Here is a 16515-nt window from a genome sequence, read left to right on the forward strand (position 1 = left end):
TAATCATAGCTAACACTTGGTTCAAGAATCATAAAAGAAGGTTGTATACCTGGAAGAATCCTGGAGATACTAAAAGGTATCAGGTAGATTATATAATGGTAAGACAGAGATTTAGGAACCAGGTTTTAAATTGTAAGACATTTCCTGGGGCAGATGTGGATTCTGACCACAATCTATTGCTTATGAACTGCAGATTGAAACTGAAGAAACTGCAAAAAGGTGGGAATTTAAGGAGATGGGACCTGGATAAACTGAAAGAACCAGAGGTTGTAGAGAGTTTCAGGGAGAGCATAAGGGAACAATTGACAGGAATGGGGGAAAGAAATACAGTAGAAGAAGAATGGGTAGCTCTGAGGCATGAAGTAGTGAAGGCAGCAGACGATCAAGTAGGTAAAAAGACGAGGGCTAATAGAAATCCTTGGGTAACAGAAGAAATATTGAATTTAATTGATGAAAGGAGAAAATATAAAAACGCAGTAAATGAAGCAGGCAAAAAGGAATACAAACGTCTCAAAAATGATATCGACAGGAAGTGCAAAATGGGTAAGCAGGGATGGCTAGAGGACAAATGTAAGGATGTAGAGGCTTGTCTCACTAGGGGTAAGATAGATACTGCCTACAGGAAAATTAAAGAGACCTTTGGAGAGAAGAGAACCACTTGTATGAATATCAAGAGCTCAGATGGCAACCCAGTTCTAAGCAAAGAAGGGAAGGCAGAAAGGTGGAAGGAGTATATAGAGGGTTTATACAAGGGCAATGTACTTGACGACAATATTATGGAAATGGAAGAGGATGTAGATGAAGACAAAATGGGAGATAAGATACTGCGTGAAGAGTTTGACAGAGCACTGAAAGACCTGAGTCGAAACAAGGCCCCGGGAGTAGACAACATTCCATTAGAACTACTGATGGCCTCGGGAGTGCCAGTCATGACTAAACTCTACCATCTGGTGAGCACGATGTATGAGACAGGCGAAATACCCTCAGACTTCAAGAAGAATATAATAATTCCAATCCCAAAGAAAGCAGGTGTTGACAGATGTGAAAATTACCGAACTATCAGTTTAATAAGTCACAGCTGCAAAATACTAACGCGAATTCTTTACAGACGAATGGAAAAACTGGTAGAAGCCGACCTCGGGGAAGATCAGTTTGGATTCCGTAGAAATGTTGGAACACGTGAGCCAATACTGACCTTACGACTTATCTTAGAAGAAAGTTTAAGAAAAGGCAAACCTACGTTTCTAGCATTTGTAGACTTAGAGAAAGCTTTTGACAATGTTGACTGGAATACTCTCTTTCAAATTCTGAAGGTGGCAGGGGTAAAATACAGGGAGCGAAAGGCTATTTACAATTTGTACAGAAACCAGGTGGCAGTTATAAGAGTCGAGGGGCGTGAAAGGGAAGCAGCGGTTGGGAAGGGAGTGAGACAGGGTTGTAGCCTGTCCCCGATGTTATTCAATCTGTATATTGAGCAAGCAGTAAAGGAAACAAAAGAAAAATTCGGAGTAGGTATTAAGATTCATGGAGAAGAAGTAAAAACTTTGAGGTTCGCCGATGACATTGTAATTCTGTCAGAGACAGCAAAGGACTTGGAAGAGCAGTTGAACGGAATGGACAGTGTCTTGAAAGGAGGATATAAGATTAACATCAACAAAAGCAAAACGAGGATAATGGAATGTAGTCAAATTAAGTCGGGTGATGCTGAGGGAATTAGATTAGGAAATGAGACACTTAAAGTAGTAAACGAGTTTTGCAATTTAGGGAGTAAAATAACCGATGATGGTCGAAGCAGAGAGGATATAAAATGTAGACTGGCAATGGCAGGGAAAGCGTTTCTCAAGAAGAGAAACTTGTTAACATCGAGTATAGATTTAAGTGTCAGGAAGTCGTTTCTGAAAGTATTTGTATGGAGTGTAGCCATGTATGGAAGTGAAACATGGACGATAACTAGTTTGGACAAGAAGAGAATAGAAGCTTTCGAAATGTGGTGCTACAGAAGAATGCTAAAGATAAGGTGGGTAGATCACGTAACTAATGAGGAGGTATTGAGTAGGATTGGGGAGAAGAGGAGTTTGTGGCACAACTTGACTAGAAGAAGGGATCGGTTGGTAGGACATGTTTTGAGGCATCGAGGGATCACAAATTTAGCATTGGAGGGCACCGTGGAGGGTAAAAATCGTAGAGGGAGACCAAGAGATGAATACACTAAGCAGATTCAGAAGGATGTAGGTTGCAGTAGGTACTGGGAGATGAAGAAGCTTGCACAGGATAGAGTAGCATGGAGAGCTGCATCAAACCAGTCTCAGGACTGAAGACCACAACAACAACAACAACATCAGTAATACTAGAGGACATATCATTTACATAAATAAGTAACAGGAGTGGCTCCAACACTGATCCCTGGGGCACCCCCCACTTGACTGTTCCCCACATCACAGCCATTATCAACATTGTGAATAATGACGTTTTGCTGTTTGTTGCTAAAGTAAGAGGTGAACCAGTTGTGAGCTGCTCCCCACATTCCGTAACGGTCAAACTTGTGGAGCAATATTTTGTGATCGACACAATCAAATACCTTAGTTAAATCAAAAAATATGCCAAGCGTTCGAAACCTTTTGTTCAACCCATCCAATACCTCACAGAGAAAAGAGTATATAGCATTTTCAGTTGTTAAATTACTTCTAAAGGTGAACTGTACATTTGATAGCAAATCATGTGATATAAAATGACCAATTATCCTTACATACACTGCCTTTTCAATAACTTTTGCAAACACTGATGGCATAGAAATAGGTCTAAAATTATCTACATTATCCCTTTCTCCCTTTTTATAAAGTGGCTTTACTACTGAGTACTTTAATCGTTCAGGAAACTGACCATTCCTAAAGGAAAAATTAGAAATACTATATTTACTCGAATCTAAGCTGCACCTGAAAAAATGAGACATGAAATAAACGGGAAAAAAATCCCGAATCTAAGCCACACCTGAAATTTGAGACTCGAAATTCAAGTGGAGAGTAAAGTTTTAGACCGCACGTCCAAATCAAAACAAAGTTGGTCCATTGTAACATGAGACACAATTTAGGTCGAATAGATGAAGATACAGCTACAGTAGTTTGGTTCGAGTCGTAAGCTTAGCAGTTAAGCTTTACCAGGTAGCCATTGCTATACACCAGGTGCTCCATTCGTGTTTATACACGTACCCTTCCTTTTCCATGTGCTTCATCTGGTTTGAATCTATTGCTTATATTGATTTGATCTGATAAGTACCATTCTCTTTTATTATTATTATTATTATTATTATTCGTTACAGTCAACTTTGGACTACGCTAAGCATCAGTCATTTCTTGTGCTTTTTCTTGCGTTCTTCCCAGTACTTCTTCATTTTTTCTGAGTGGGCTTCTTTACGTTCTTGCGACCAGGTTGTTCCCGTCTTCTTTGATTGCGTTCGGTCTTTGAATCCCTGTATTTTGTTGATGGCATTCCTATATTCCATTCTGTTGTAAACTGTCTCTGGTATAATGTTCATTTCTGCAATGTCTTCTTTTACTTCTTTCAGCCAGTTAATTTGTGTCTTTCTGCTTTCCATGTATTCCAGGATTTTCTTTGCCGTTCTTTCTGGTGCCATTCTTTTGACATGCCCATAGAAACTCAGTCTTCTCTTTTTAAAGGATGTTGTCAGTTTTTCAATTTTCTCGTATAACTCTCTATTGGATCGCAATTTATAATCCTGTCCATCCTTTTTAGGTCCTAAGATCTTTCTCAGTATTTTTCTCTCTTTTATTTCCAATTTCTCCAACAGACGTTTTCTGTTCAGTGGGATGCATTCAATCGCATACAAACTTTCTGGTTTTATTACCGCATTGTAGTGCCTGAGCTTGGCATTGATGGAGATCGACTTTTTATTGTATACATTTCGGCATAGCTGGTATGCCGTTTCCATCTTTATTGCTCTTTCCTGTAGTGAAACATTTGGTAACCCTGTCGGTGTAATCCATTCCCCTAGATACTTAAATTTATGAACTCTCTTAATTATTCCATATTTAGTTTGCAATGTCTGTGTTGGGTCTGTTTTGTCCTGTATCATCAGTTCTGTCTTTTCATACGATATTTGTAGACCTGTCTTCTCAGCGATCTCATGCAGCATTTCTATCTGAATCTTTGCTGTTTCGATGTCATCTGCCAATATTGCCATGTCATCAGCAAATGCCAGACATTCAATTTTTGTTTTATTTCTTCCTAACGTTATCCCATTTTTCACTCCAGCTTCTGCCATCTTCTTTCTCCATTCCCTGACCACTTTTTCAAGGACAATGTTAAACAACAGCGGGGAAAGCCCATCCCCTTGTCTAACACCTGTTCCAATTACAAACGGTTGTGACAATCTACCCAAAAACTTCACTTGCGATTTTGTTCCCGTAAGGGTTTCCTGGATTAGACTTTTGCTTTTATCATCAATCCCAAATTCTTCTAATGTGTTAATCAGAGTTGGTCTATCAATAGAATCATATGCTTTTTTGAAGTCTATGAATGTAATTACTAGATTTTTCGATGTGCGTGCGCGAAGTTGTATTATGGAGAGTAGACTGAATATCTGTTCACTGCATGATCTTCCTTTTCTAAACCCAGCCTGATATTCACCCAGTTCTTTCTCTACCTGATTTTCAATCCTGTTTTGTAGTGCCTTGGATAGGATCTTATAGGCCACTGATAACAATGAGATACCTCTGTAGTTATTTGCATTTGTCTTGGTACCCTTCTTATGTAACGGATGAATCAATGCTGTCTTCCATTCCTCCGGAATCTTCTCTGTATTCCAAATCTCTTCAAACAACGCCTCGAAATTATTTATTAAGTTTTCTCCTGCGTATTTCAGTAGTTCCGCGACTAACGAATCTTTACCAGATGCTTTATTGTTTTTCAATCCTTTCAAGATCTCTTTAATTTCTTCTTTATTAGGTGGTTCAGAGTCTGGTAGCTTATTCTTAGGCTTCTCAAATGTCAAGGTTTCATCAGGTCTTTTGCAGCTTAGCAGCGTTTCAAAGTAGTTCGCTAGGTGTTGGCAATTTTGTTCCACGCTGGTGATCAGATTTCCTTTTTCATCTTTGAAGCAGAGTGTCGGTGGTTTATATCTTGTTATTGTAGTTCTGAATGTTTGAAAGAAATTGCGTGTATTATTCTTAGAAAATTCATCTTGTATTTTCTGTATTTGTTGTGTGTCATATTTCCTTCGTTCACTTTTAATGATTTTCGTCGTTTCACGTCTTTGCGTTTTGAACTGCTCCCAGTCAGTTGGCCTTTTGGTTGAGTTGTATTTCTCCCAAGTTCTGGCTCTTTTCTGTAGTGCTTTCTCACAGACCTCATTCCACCAGGGATGCTTTTTCTTTTTGGTTAGTAAAATTGTTTGTTCTGCTGCGTCTCGTATTGAGGTTGCAATTTCTTCCCATTTGTGACTTTTGATTTTATCTGTCTTTTCCTTGTAGTCGTCTAAGGCTTGCTGATTGAGCATTAAGTCCTGTACTCTGTATTTGGCTATTTTTGTTTCTTCACTCTTGTGACTTCTTTCTGGTGTTAATTTCGTCTTAATTTTGGTCAGATAATGGTCAGAATCAAAGTTGGCCCCTTTCACCACCTGTACATCTTGAATGTCCCTTGAATTATCATAACTTATTGCCACGTGATCAATCTGGAACTCGCCAAGTAATTTGTTCGGTGATTTCCATGTTGTTTGTTTTTTGGGATTCTTCTGGAATTTAGTTGTCATAATGTTCAATTTGAATTTCTCACAAAACTCTACTAATCTCTGGCCATTCATGTTAGTTTTAGTGTGTGCTGTAAACCTCCCTGTGCTTTTTGATAATTCGTTTCTTCCAATTTGTGCATTAAAGTCTCCTAACAGAATTGTAGTGTGTTGCTCAGGGATCTTCCCTATTGTTTCTTCCAGCTCCTCCCAAAATGTCTGCACTTTCTCTGGATTTTGTTGGTTGTCTTTATTTATTGGTGCATGGGCATTTATAAGTGTGTACTTTTTATTTTTATTTCTGAATGTTATCAATGATATTCTTGGTGATTTAGATTTAAATTCTAGTACCTTAGTAGAAAATGAGTTATGTATCACAAATGCTGTGCCATATACCCGAAGACCTTTTGTATTCTTTACTATCTGTGCTGGTTTCCCTTTATAAATCCTGTACTGGTCTGCCTGTACTGTATCCTCATCTGGGTATCTTGTTTCTTGTATAGCCAGAACTTTTAGTTTGTGTTCATCCATTAGTTTTGTCAGTTCTTTTTGTTTACCTGTTCTCAGCATTGAGTTCACGTTCAGTGTTCCTATGAACGTTTGATGTCTGTTCCTATGTTTAGCGTTAGGGATCCTAGGACCCTCCGACTGGTCTGTTGCGCAATGATGCTGGGCCCCCGGATCCGAATGCCCAGCTTCGGCGGTATTACCACCACGGGGAGGAAACTTTCTCATTGCACCTTCCATTTCTGATACTTGGTTAAAGCTGTTGTTTCCAGAGGTATACACCTCCTTCCACTAAGACTTAGTTCGCTACACTAAGAAGTTAATTCAGGCCGCTCCTCTGGAGTACAGACGCCTTTCGCAGCCGCTTCTCTGAAGTACAGACGCTGCTGATTGAAGATAACTCTTCCGCTCCAAAAGCCGTTGGGACATATAGTGTCTTCTTCCGCCTTCTGGACCGTTGGTTAATCTTCACCTCTACCGCCAGTTCCGCCGTTCCGATGATCTTCATCTCCGCCTTCACTGCCGTTGAGGTCTTCACCGTTACCCTGGCAAGGGACCCTTACGAGGTACTATCACCCGGGCCAGGTGAACCAAGGTTTTTTAACGAGGTTGTTACTCCTCCCCCTCCTCCTTTTTCAACCGGGCTTGGGACCGGCTTTGGCGGAGTTGTACCATTCTCTTTGTTATACGTGTTTACGTCACTCTAGGCTGAAAATGCATTATTGTACTGTGTCATGCATTGTTTGTCACATTCTCATAATGAGTGTTCACGACCTGTCGCCACTCGCGGCATAGCTTGCTTTTGTGCGTGCTACCACTGCCTACAGTTAAAAAAGAGAGAGGAACTGTCTCTTTACTGATACAATGGCAAGAGACTGCTATTTGTTGTTACTTACACTGCTGCTTTCTTTGATAATGATCAACAAAAACCAAATAACTGCACGTGATGGTGTTCTGAACAAGAGTTTAGCGAAAATTTTTCTCCGTTTGAAAATCTTTGCAGCCGCATCTTCAGTACATTCTGCACAGAAATTAGAGTCATCGTAGATTTAAAAATGTAGTCAATTGCCGTGCTTCATTTGCTGACTGTATCACTATTCAGCATAAGAATAATATGAATATAAACATGACATGATATGTATATTCTACCGCATTTCCTGTTGTCTCACTCTAGTTTCGTAGTTCATTAGGCAGACAGGATTTAAATGAGATAACAGCAAACACAAAAGAATACATGGCACAATGTTTACATTCGTCTTCTACCTTGTTTTTAATTTATTTACTGATGCAGAGGTTTTGGTGCCAGTATTTATCTTTGTGCCTGCAAAGCATGCATGTGTAGCACTACATATATTCGATTGCAGAAGTTAGTTGTGGCAGCACCTACCAACATTTTTCAGAACTTCCGCTTACCAGTCTATTTTTAAAACTGCATTAAGAGAAAGTCTTAATTTTTTTTTAAATTTATTTTTTAAATTTTTGTTACCTGCCTACAAGATCCCACCAATGGAAATGACTGCAGGCTGTGATTCCTTGTACCTTAACCTACATCGCAACCCCAGTGTTGGGAACCCCAGTGTTGGGAACCTCTCTTTGTAAGGCCTAATCTGTGAGTGATAGTTATGTTTGAATTTAAGGAAGAAATTGAAACTTATAGGTATGAAAATTAAACATTTTTCAACTTGCCTTCAGATAGTAACCCATACAGTTTTGCCTGTGATGTGTATTGCTGAGGCTTCATTCATGCAGCATCAGTTACCCAATTCCAGTTTTATTCTTCACCTAATATCTGTGATATACCAAGAGTCTTATGATTACTCAACAATTTTCGTTCTTTACAGTGGCCTAGTTCTTCAGGATCTGACATTTGTTCACATTGGCAACAATGATTACCTGCCTGAGGGTGCAATTAATTTCTCAAAACGATGGCAGCAGTTTCATATTGTGGAAAATATGAAGAGATTCAAGAAAGGGTATGTATCAATAACTCATGCACAGGCTCCACAAGCTTTCTGTTAATGTATTTGATTTATACAGCACTTAATTATAATTAATATTAATTTTTAGTGCACTAGTTTGAGGACGCGTTTGCCATAATTGTGCTGTAAAGCCAGTTGATTTATTTTTATCTGGTTTTTACAGACTTTTTAATTCAGTTATGTCACAAAGTAGCTGAAATTACAGATTTTGAATGTTTTGTGTATGATCTGACAGTATAACATTAAAAACATTTCTTTCAGAACTTACTCCTTCAAGAAGCATGATCGAATTATTGCTTTCTTCAACAATTTTGATGAATTTCTATGTGAAGAAGCAATGTGGCAGATCTCAGAGTCAATTAAACCACGAGGGGGGAAGAAGCCCCAGTCGTGAATTCACATTAGTATAACTACATCACAGCTCACATCGTGTCTGACATGAAGCAATTTTGATTAAACAGCTGTTCTGAAGGTCATAAAAATGCTTTATGTATTTTGTCGTCTTGTTAAATAATATTTTTGTATGCAATTTTATAATTTTATCGCTGATGTACAAGTACTTGTGATAGTATACTTATTTATTTATTTTTGTAAGATGGCAGATGTGAGTGAAATAATTATCTCAGGCAGCTAATTTCAGTTTTCCTCCACCTTTGTTGTTGAAGCATGTAATGGTTTACATTTGAGGGGGACCAACTTTCACATTCAGTAAAAAATCATTAATGGGAATTTTTCATTCAATCAGTTGTAAATTTATTATTATTTGCATTGTCCTTAAAATTGTATTCTGTGATGCTCCAGTGCTTGCAGCTCTAACTGTGCCAGACCTGAAGGCAAAATTGTGTGTCTGGTAACTAGAAGAATTTTGTAATGTAATCTTAGTCTGTATCTAGCATTAATGAGACTTATTCTGCTTTTGTAGATTTATTGTATTTGTTTTCCTTTGTTGGACCCACAGAAAAAAAACTCGAGAAGCTTAGTGGCAGCTTATGAGTCAAATTCCAGTATACCTTATTCGAAGATGCGAGTGTTATAACATCTTCACTTTCTCATCTCATTCTTAATATCTGAAATTAATTATGCTGAGAACAAGGTGTTCTCATATTGAAAACACTAAGTATTGTTTGCACTGGAAGTTTAACAGTACACCTATGGTCACACTGATCAAGCAAATATTACGGAACAGAACCAAAAGCTTCCTGAAGAATTAATTCAAAGCTTTCTCCAGTATCATGTACCTTGTAGGAAATTGGGAAGTTTTGTTGGTGCAATAGATTCATTTTATCTTCTGTGTCCTGGTTAGAGGTGAGTGGTTGGGCAGCTGTTGTAGTAATCAGTTCAAGAATGTAGCATCCATACTCAGTAACGAAAATGTAAATTTTTTTCTCACTTACTAAATGGGATATGTAGCAGTTTATTTCCAAAGAAAAAAGTATCTGATCTATTCAGTAGCTTTTTTACATATTATTTGTATTCATGATGCCCATTTGAGTTAGGCATATGCTCGGCATGTATTTTGTGTGACTGACTGCTCTGGGCATCATAAATTTGTTAAAACGGTCAGCAAGAACAGTAAATATGAGCAGATCACATTCTCCTTTGTTGCAGCTGTTTATGGGAATAGTTGTCACAGTACAGTCCCTTTAGAAGGATATTTTAAAAATTATTGTCATCTTAATAGTATTAAGCTTTTACAGAGTTGCTTTTCATCCCCATTAAGAGTGTGTGTTTCAGCCTGGTTGTCATATTGTTAATTGTGTGCCTTTGACTTCAGTACCAAACACTTAAAAAAGGAGTTTTCAAATTTTAATGAGTTACAACCATTCACACAGGTAGAAACTACTTTATTACACATACCATGTAACATAAACATTCAGAGTTTTGAATTGCTGTTGCTAACTGATTTCTCTGTCCTGTGATGGAAAATGTATGAGGAAGCAAAAGTAGAAAGAACACACCATTTGATAACTTGTAGACAATTGGTCATTTGGTGGTAAATCTCTCGTCTCAGTGCTGGTGGATAACAGCTGGGTGCTTTCAAAAGGACATGGCCGATTTCCTTTCCAACCTTTCGTAACCTGAGCTTATTCACCATCTCTAATGACCTTGCTGTCGATAGGACATTAAACTCCAATCTCCCTTCTTTCTTTTTTGCCAGGTATCAGATTTCATAATTTGCAAGGAAATTGAATGTGATCTACTGATCTTTTTTCTCATGTTTTATTTACATGGAATGCAAATAATTACAAAAATGTTTTAGAGATACCACCATAAAATAGGTGTCTTTGTGACTTCCAGAAAATCAATACTTGTATAATGGTGCTTTCAACGTACATTTTATTGTGTGAGTGTTTTTAATACTCTTAATAATATCTCTGGTTAAACAGCAATGATTCGATATCATGAGACCAGCTGGACCTTCATTAAATGGCAAATGAATCCTTATTCTGGTGTCATGAACATGTGGTCACTTCATGTGATCATTCAAACATTCATAGTAGTGTATTTAATTTTTCTGTGGGTTTTCTTTATATAACATGTTACATTTTTTTCTCATTTCATCAGTATGAAATGTCTGTGCTGTTATGTCCACACAGTGTCCGTGCGGCTTTAATTCGTCAGAACTGAAGATTCTGAAGCTTTACACATTTTACTGTTAACCATATTGTATTGAAGAGATGTGTCATCTCAGTATTTCACACGTGGTGTGTCAATATGAATGTGTGTTAAGTGCCATTATGAACTCTTAATGGTTTGTATATTGTTGCATCTGATGTCAGTTTGAACTGTTCAGTGCTCGTATATATTTCACTTGTTTTTCCGCTGTAGTCATATCTGAGAGTTGGTTTCAGGCTTATGCTGACACCTTACTTATTGTAAATTTTGAGTAAGTTCACACACAAACACTTTTTTGCCTTTGATATGGTGAGAGAATTGTGTGTTATCTTTTGGGCCACAATTTGTTGTTCCACATTTGAGACTGAAGAAAGACTATAGTTTTTCAGTGTATATTGCTATAAAGGTAATAATCTTAATAATCTAACATTTGTAAGTCATTGTGAGGTTGTCACACGTGACAGAAATTTGTAGAAATATTCAGGAGAGGGAAGGAGGCAGAGGAGTTAAAAATAATATGTTGTTTTTCTAAGATGTTGTGTTTGAAGTGACATAATTTATTTTCCTTTGCTTAAAGATGTTCTATACTTTTTTATTAGTATGTAGCACTGTCATATTTTTATAGTTATTTTGTCGAACATTTACTGTCACTGTACTCTTCTGAAATACACCGAGATTTTTTATTTTTTAACTTTTTATACTGCTGATAGTATTTGGTATATTTCACGGATTCTTTTTTTTTTTTTTTTTTTACTCATTTTGGAAAGTAAATAGCAGAAATGACGGAATATTTTGTGACTACAACTATTATACTAGCTACTTTAGAAGGTTTGATTTATCCTTCTGTGAAACACTAAACTGGAGCCATTGGTAAAATTTGTATTTCCAGTTATGTGGCATTAACAGCCTTGTTATATGTTTACTTCATTTCGTATTTAATTTGCCTAAGTGGAACATTACAGTCCAGTACACTAATAAGTATCGTGGTTTTACTTATTTCATACTGTTTGTGTCAGTAAGCTGTTTTGAGTGTTTATAAAAAAAAAATGAAGGTTGCATTTGAAAGTACAGAAACAAATTACTCAATAAGAATCCTTTGTATGTGTAATAACTTTGAGTTCAAAAGCACTACTAGCATCACCCTCATCCATGATGCACTACAACTTCGGTCTTTAGGTAATATATAAAGAAATGCAACCTGGTTTAGTCAAGAAAATTTATGCAAAACAAAGATATGAGTGGTTGTTTTAATTTAGTGTACATAATACATTTTCTTTGGCCATTGTTGGACCTTGTGTTTCTACATGTCACAGTATGTGAATGATGAATGCATGTATTTTATATCTTTTGAGGAAAGTGCCATATATATTGCATTTCTCATTATTATTATTATTATCATCATTAATACTAATATTAATAGTATTATTATCATTATTTGATTTTTATTTGTTTTTTATTAGCTGCATGTTGTTGCCTCAGTAATAATGATATGCACATTCATTTTTATTTATAGTTGATTTTTTTCTTTGAAGCTAGTCATTATGTGTCTTTTTTTCCTTTTGTGTTGTTGAATAAATGTTTAAAAATAACAGAACAACAAAAATTGTGTGTTGTTTTCTCCTAATGCAACTGATGAGAGCAGCAAATAAAGTATGTAAGAAAATATTTGAGCTTTAGAAACACAGAACATACGATATTTATGATTAAGGTTAGCAAAACTCATTGTCCATATATTGTAGCAAATAATCTTTTCATATTGTTTATGGTCAATACTTCATTCTTGCTTAAACTGTTACAGTGGAGCTTGCTCCTTGCTTATATTTCTTCCTTTCTCTTTCTTTCATTGTTCCTGTGTTCTACTATATATTGGTGAACTTACCAGTACAGAACTGGAATACAATGAAGTTAATATTAGAGATCTACAGTGTAAGTGTTGAAAACTGAGTGGCTTGCATTACTTTTGGATACATTTGTTGGCACTACGTTATCACGATTAAAGAAATGAAATAGTCTGTAGCATTTTTTTTGCTGAAATTGCAGCTCTCACTTCTGAAAATCTGCTGGACTGTAGCCTGTGATGATAGATTGAAACAGTAGTGGAGAAAACAGACAAAAATCAGTGAACATTTTAAGTTTCCCGTACCATTTTCATGGTTATATGAGGACACTCACCTTATTGGTGATCTATCTAGCTATTTAAAACCTGTACTATCCTTGATAGACTGTTTGCTTTATTTAAAGCTGCTCAGATGCATAAGTCTGTCATTTGGGCCTGAAAATGTGATTGCTTCTTTGTTGAATATAACTAATGGCTGTTGCAGATATCTAGTTGTTTATTATGGATGTTTTTGATGTAGTCTTCTATTATTGTCTAAACTGAAGCAAAATTACTTTTATCATTCCATATTCAGTGTATCATTTCATCTGTTAGTAGTTTATTGTCTCATATATCTCTCTACATTTTCAATTAGTCTGCAACCTGAAAAGTCTCATATAGTCAACTAATATGAAAAGTGCACGACTCCATCAGGAAAATTGTTAACAAAATGGAAAAGGTTAAAAGTTGTTGAATAGTGTTGTAATTCATGTTTTAGCTTCTTGAAATACAATTTAGTACATCTTGTAGAACAGATCTCTTCCAGGATTAAAAAAGTGAGTCTTCAGCTACTTTTATGAATTGTGTTGTTTCCTCTGTTCGTTATATTTATATTTATCGCACAGTGCCTTTTCACTCACATAGAAATCATAGTAATCTGTGGCTTAATTCAAAAGAAGGTGCTAATCAGTATTTCTGTATTGATTTCTGTTAATGTAATTTATAAGTGTTGCATATCATTGTGTCATAATTCTTTAGGTGAACATACCTGAAAGAAAACGTTTCCTTTACCTTTATGCATTGAGTGTTTGTAGTGCTGTATGCTAAAGAATATCCCATTACCAGGAAATATGCATCAAATTCAAAACATATATAAGCCTTCACACTCAAATGCTATCAGAATTTTATGAAATCAGTCATCTTATCATGAATATGTTTTTGATCATATATTTATCAAAGATTTGTTTATACAGAAGATTGATGACTCCTTACATCCAACAGTATTTTAAAAAATTACTATCAAATATTGATAGAAAAAAATTATCAGAGGTTTGCTAATTAGTGCACAAAAAATACATGAACCAGATGTCAGCTTTCAGAACGAAAGGTTTCGTCATCTGGTGAGAGAGGGTTCAAGGCTTATACTCCTATCCCCCTTGACAGAGGGTACTGAGTCACATTTGTACTTAATCTCAAATAGACTCATGTCTCATGTTCTGAAACCCTTTCTACCTGTTGCCAAGTAAAGAAAATTACAATTCTGAAAGTTACTTTTTGTTTCATGTTTTGTTTGTGTGTGTCTTTGCATCTACAGATCAGATTAAATTTGTTTCATGATTGTAGTTGTGATTTAGAGATCATTGTTCTTGTAGAAGATAATTAACAAGAACTGTGGTATTTAGTACGGTGTAGCCAACATGTAAATTGTGATTTATCATCTCTGTCCTGTGGTGTTTTTAATCATATGGTGCTCAGTCATAATCAGCCAAGGTTGTGTATGAAGTTATCATTCACAATTGTTACAGGAAGAAGACTTTTATAAAATAGGCGAGCATTATACAGAATGGGAAATCTTGATTTATCTGGATGCATAGATTAAAATGAACAGTTTTATAGCCTTATTCCTTATTTTCCTTTGGCACCAATTCTGTTAACATCTAAAAGCTTGTATACATTTTGGCTCCAGATATGATATACTTATTAAACTGTGAATATGAGTTGGAGTCCCACAATTTGTGAAGAATTTATCTTAGTGTTAAACTCATTCCTTCCATTTACAAGTGTTTGTCCATAACTAATGCCATTGTGAAATATTTTTTATGCAAAAATTCTACTAAACTCTGTAAAAATGGAGCAATTTATACTAATTAATTTGTGCTTATGCTCTTAATCATATTTTTGTAGTAATATACACTAGATTGGCACTACATCACTCAGTACTAACAAGTATGCAAGTAATCATGAACACCTAGTGAGACACTTTGAATGTATTGAATAAACACAAATTAAGATTGTATTAACAACTAATGGTGGGATAATTCTATTGTAAGCAGTGTGGGAAAAGACATGTATAGTCTTTGATTTTGATTTTCTAATTTCTTTTTTGATCCTTCATTTTTTTCCCATGTAGAAATAATATATTAGTGCTGCAACAACTGTGGATTAAACAACATGTTGCACAATTTTGTCTAGTCACAATAAAAATCTCTAGTCTGCTAGATTCCAGACATGTGGGAAGATATAATTATTGTAACCACCATGTTTATTATTCATTTAACTGAGAGAAAACTGTGTTTGGAAGAGCAGTGCTCCTAAGCACCACATAAAATTGTAACATTTACACATTGCTGATGTATTTGCAACAGTGTATTATAACCAAAGTAGCTTGATAATTTGGTACAATTGTGGGAAAAAGTCACTGAAGGAAAATTATTGTTAGAATATGATAGTTCATTACTTGAAATACAGATAAACCACAAAACAATGAATTTTGTAACCTGACTAGAATACAAATGCCAAGCTTTTAATAATCACATATCCCTTCATGAAATATTGAACATAAAATGGAAAACACATATGTTGTCTCCCCTAAGTTCCAAATATTGCATTGTCAATGTGAAACACCTTCCTATTTCCTAGGTGCAGCTCTTGAAAGTAAAAGAAATTTTTTTTTAAACTTCTGTCTTTGTTTTGAATAATTTATACATAATTCAGCATTGTAATTATCAACAACATTCTGCTCTCAGCTTTAGTATCCACGCCTTGGCTGACTGTGTCACTTGTGTCCAAGGATATTAGAAATCATGTATATGGGGAAAGGGTGCCACACATCTTAATAATTAAAAATAAAAAGTGAAATATATCTCTATGAGGGTACAATTTCACATTTTTATCTTAATTATTGACACATTGGTTATTTTTTGTTGATGTGGCATTAACTGTTTCAGTTTGACTTTACGCAACAAGCATTTAAATAATATGAGAGTTTTGTCCTCGTATTCTTGAATAAGCTATATACAAACCTATAAACTATCAATTTTATATTGGTAATAAATGTTATCACTTACCTGTGTGATGCGATGAAAATTTGTATGTGCCTCCATTTTTTTCCTGTGCAATATCCACATGGATAAGCAGCAGCTAACAGAAGAATGCAGTTGCAATATCTGCTCATTCAGAAATAGAATGTAATTTTCACACATCACATTAGGATTTACTAACTCACAGGCACAAAAGTTTTGTTGTAGGTCTTCGTTGTAAATTCAGATGGCGTAACATTTTTTTCCAGGCTCAGCTCAATATTTTTCCCATAAGGCACAATAGTAGTACTATTGTTTGGTCTATCAAATGAAAATCTTCATTTGTTTTAAAGGGTTGAAATGTTTCAACTTATAAAAACTGTAATTCTTTCAAGAAGCAGATATATTAAATTATAGTTAGTATTGGAGGAAGCTTCACAGAATATTTTCTCCATAAATTCTAAGACATGTTCTAAAATCGGGCATATAGTGTGTTAATTCTGATTTCTGTACTTGCTACTTTTCTTTGAGGAAGTAATTTAGATCACTGGATGC

The 16515-nt window shown here is 35.7% G+C and overlaps 1 protein-coding gene across 1 annotated transcript in view; it reads left to right on the top strand.

Annotated features, from left to right (window-relative positions):
* Positions 1-11591, top strand: part of LOC124554975 (guanine nucleotide-releasing factor 2) — a 364194-nt gene extending 352603 nt beyond the window's left edge. Inside the window, exons 17-18 of the mRNA XM_047128714.1 lie at positions 8092-8223; positions 8491-11591. Of these exons, the coding sequence (XP_046984670.1) occupies positions 8092-8223; positions 8491-8623 (265 nt within the window). The 3' untranslated portion in view covers positions 8624-11591. The remainder of the gene's footprint in view (positions 1-8091; positions 8224-8490) is intronic.
* Positions 11592-16515: the final 4924 nt, after the last annotated feature.

This window comes from Schistocerca americana, chromosome X (genome assembly GCF_021461395.2).
Source record: "Schistocerca americana isolate TAMUIC-IGC-003095 chromosome X, iqSchAmer2.1, whole genome shotgun sequence".
In the NCBI taxonomy this organism is placed as follows: Eukaryota; Metazoa; Arthropoda; class Insecta; order Orthoptera; family Acrididae; genus Schistocerca; species Schistocerca americana.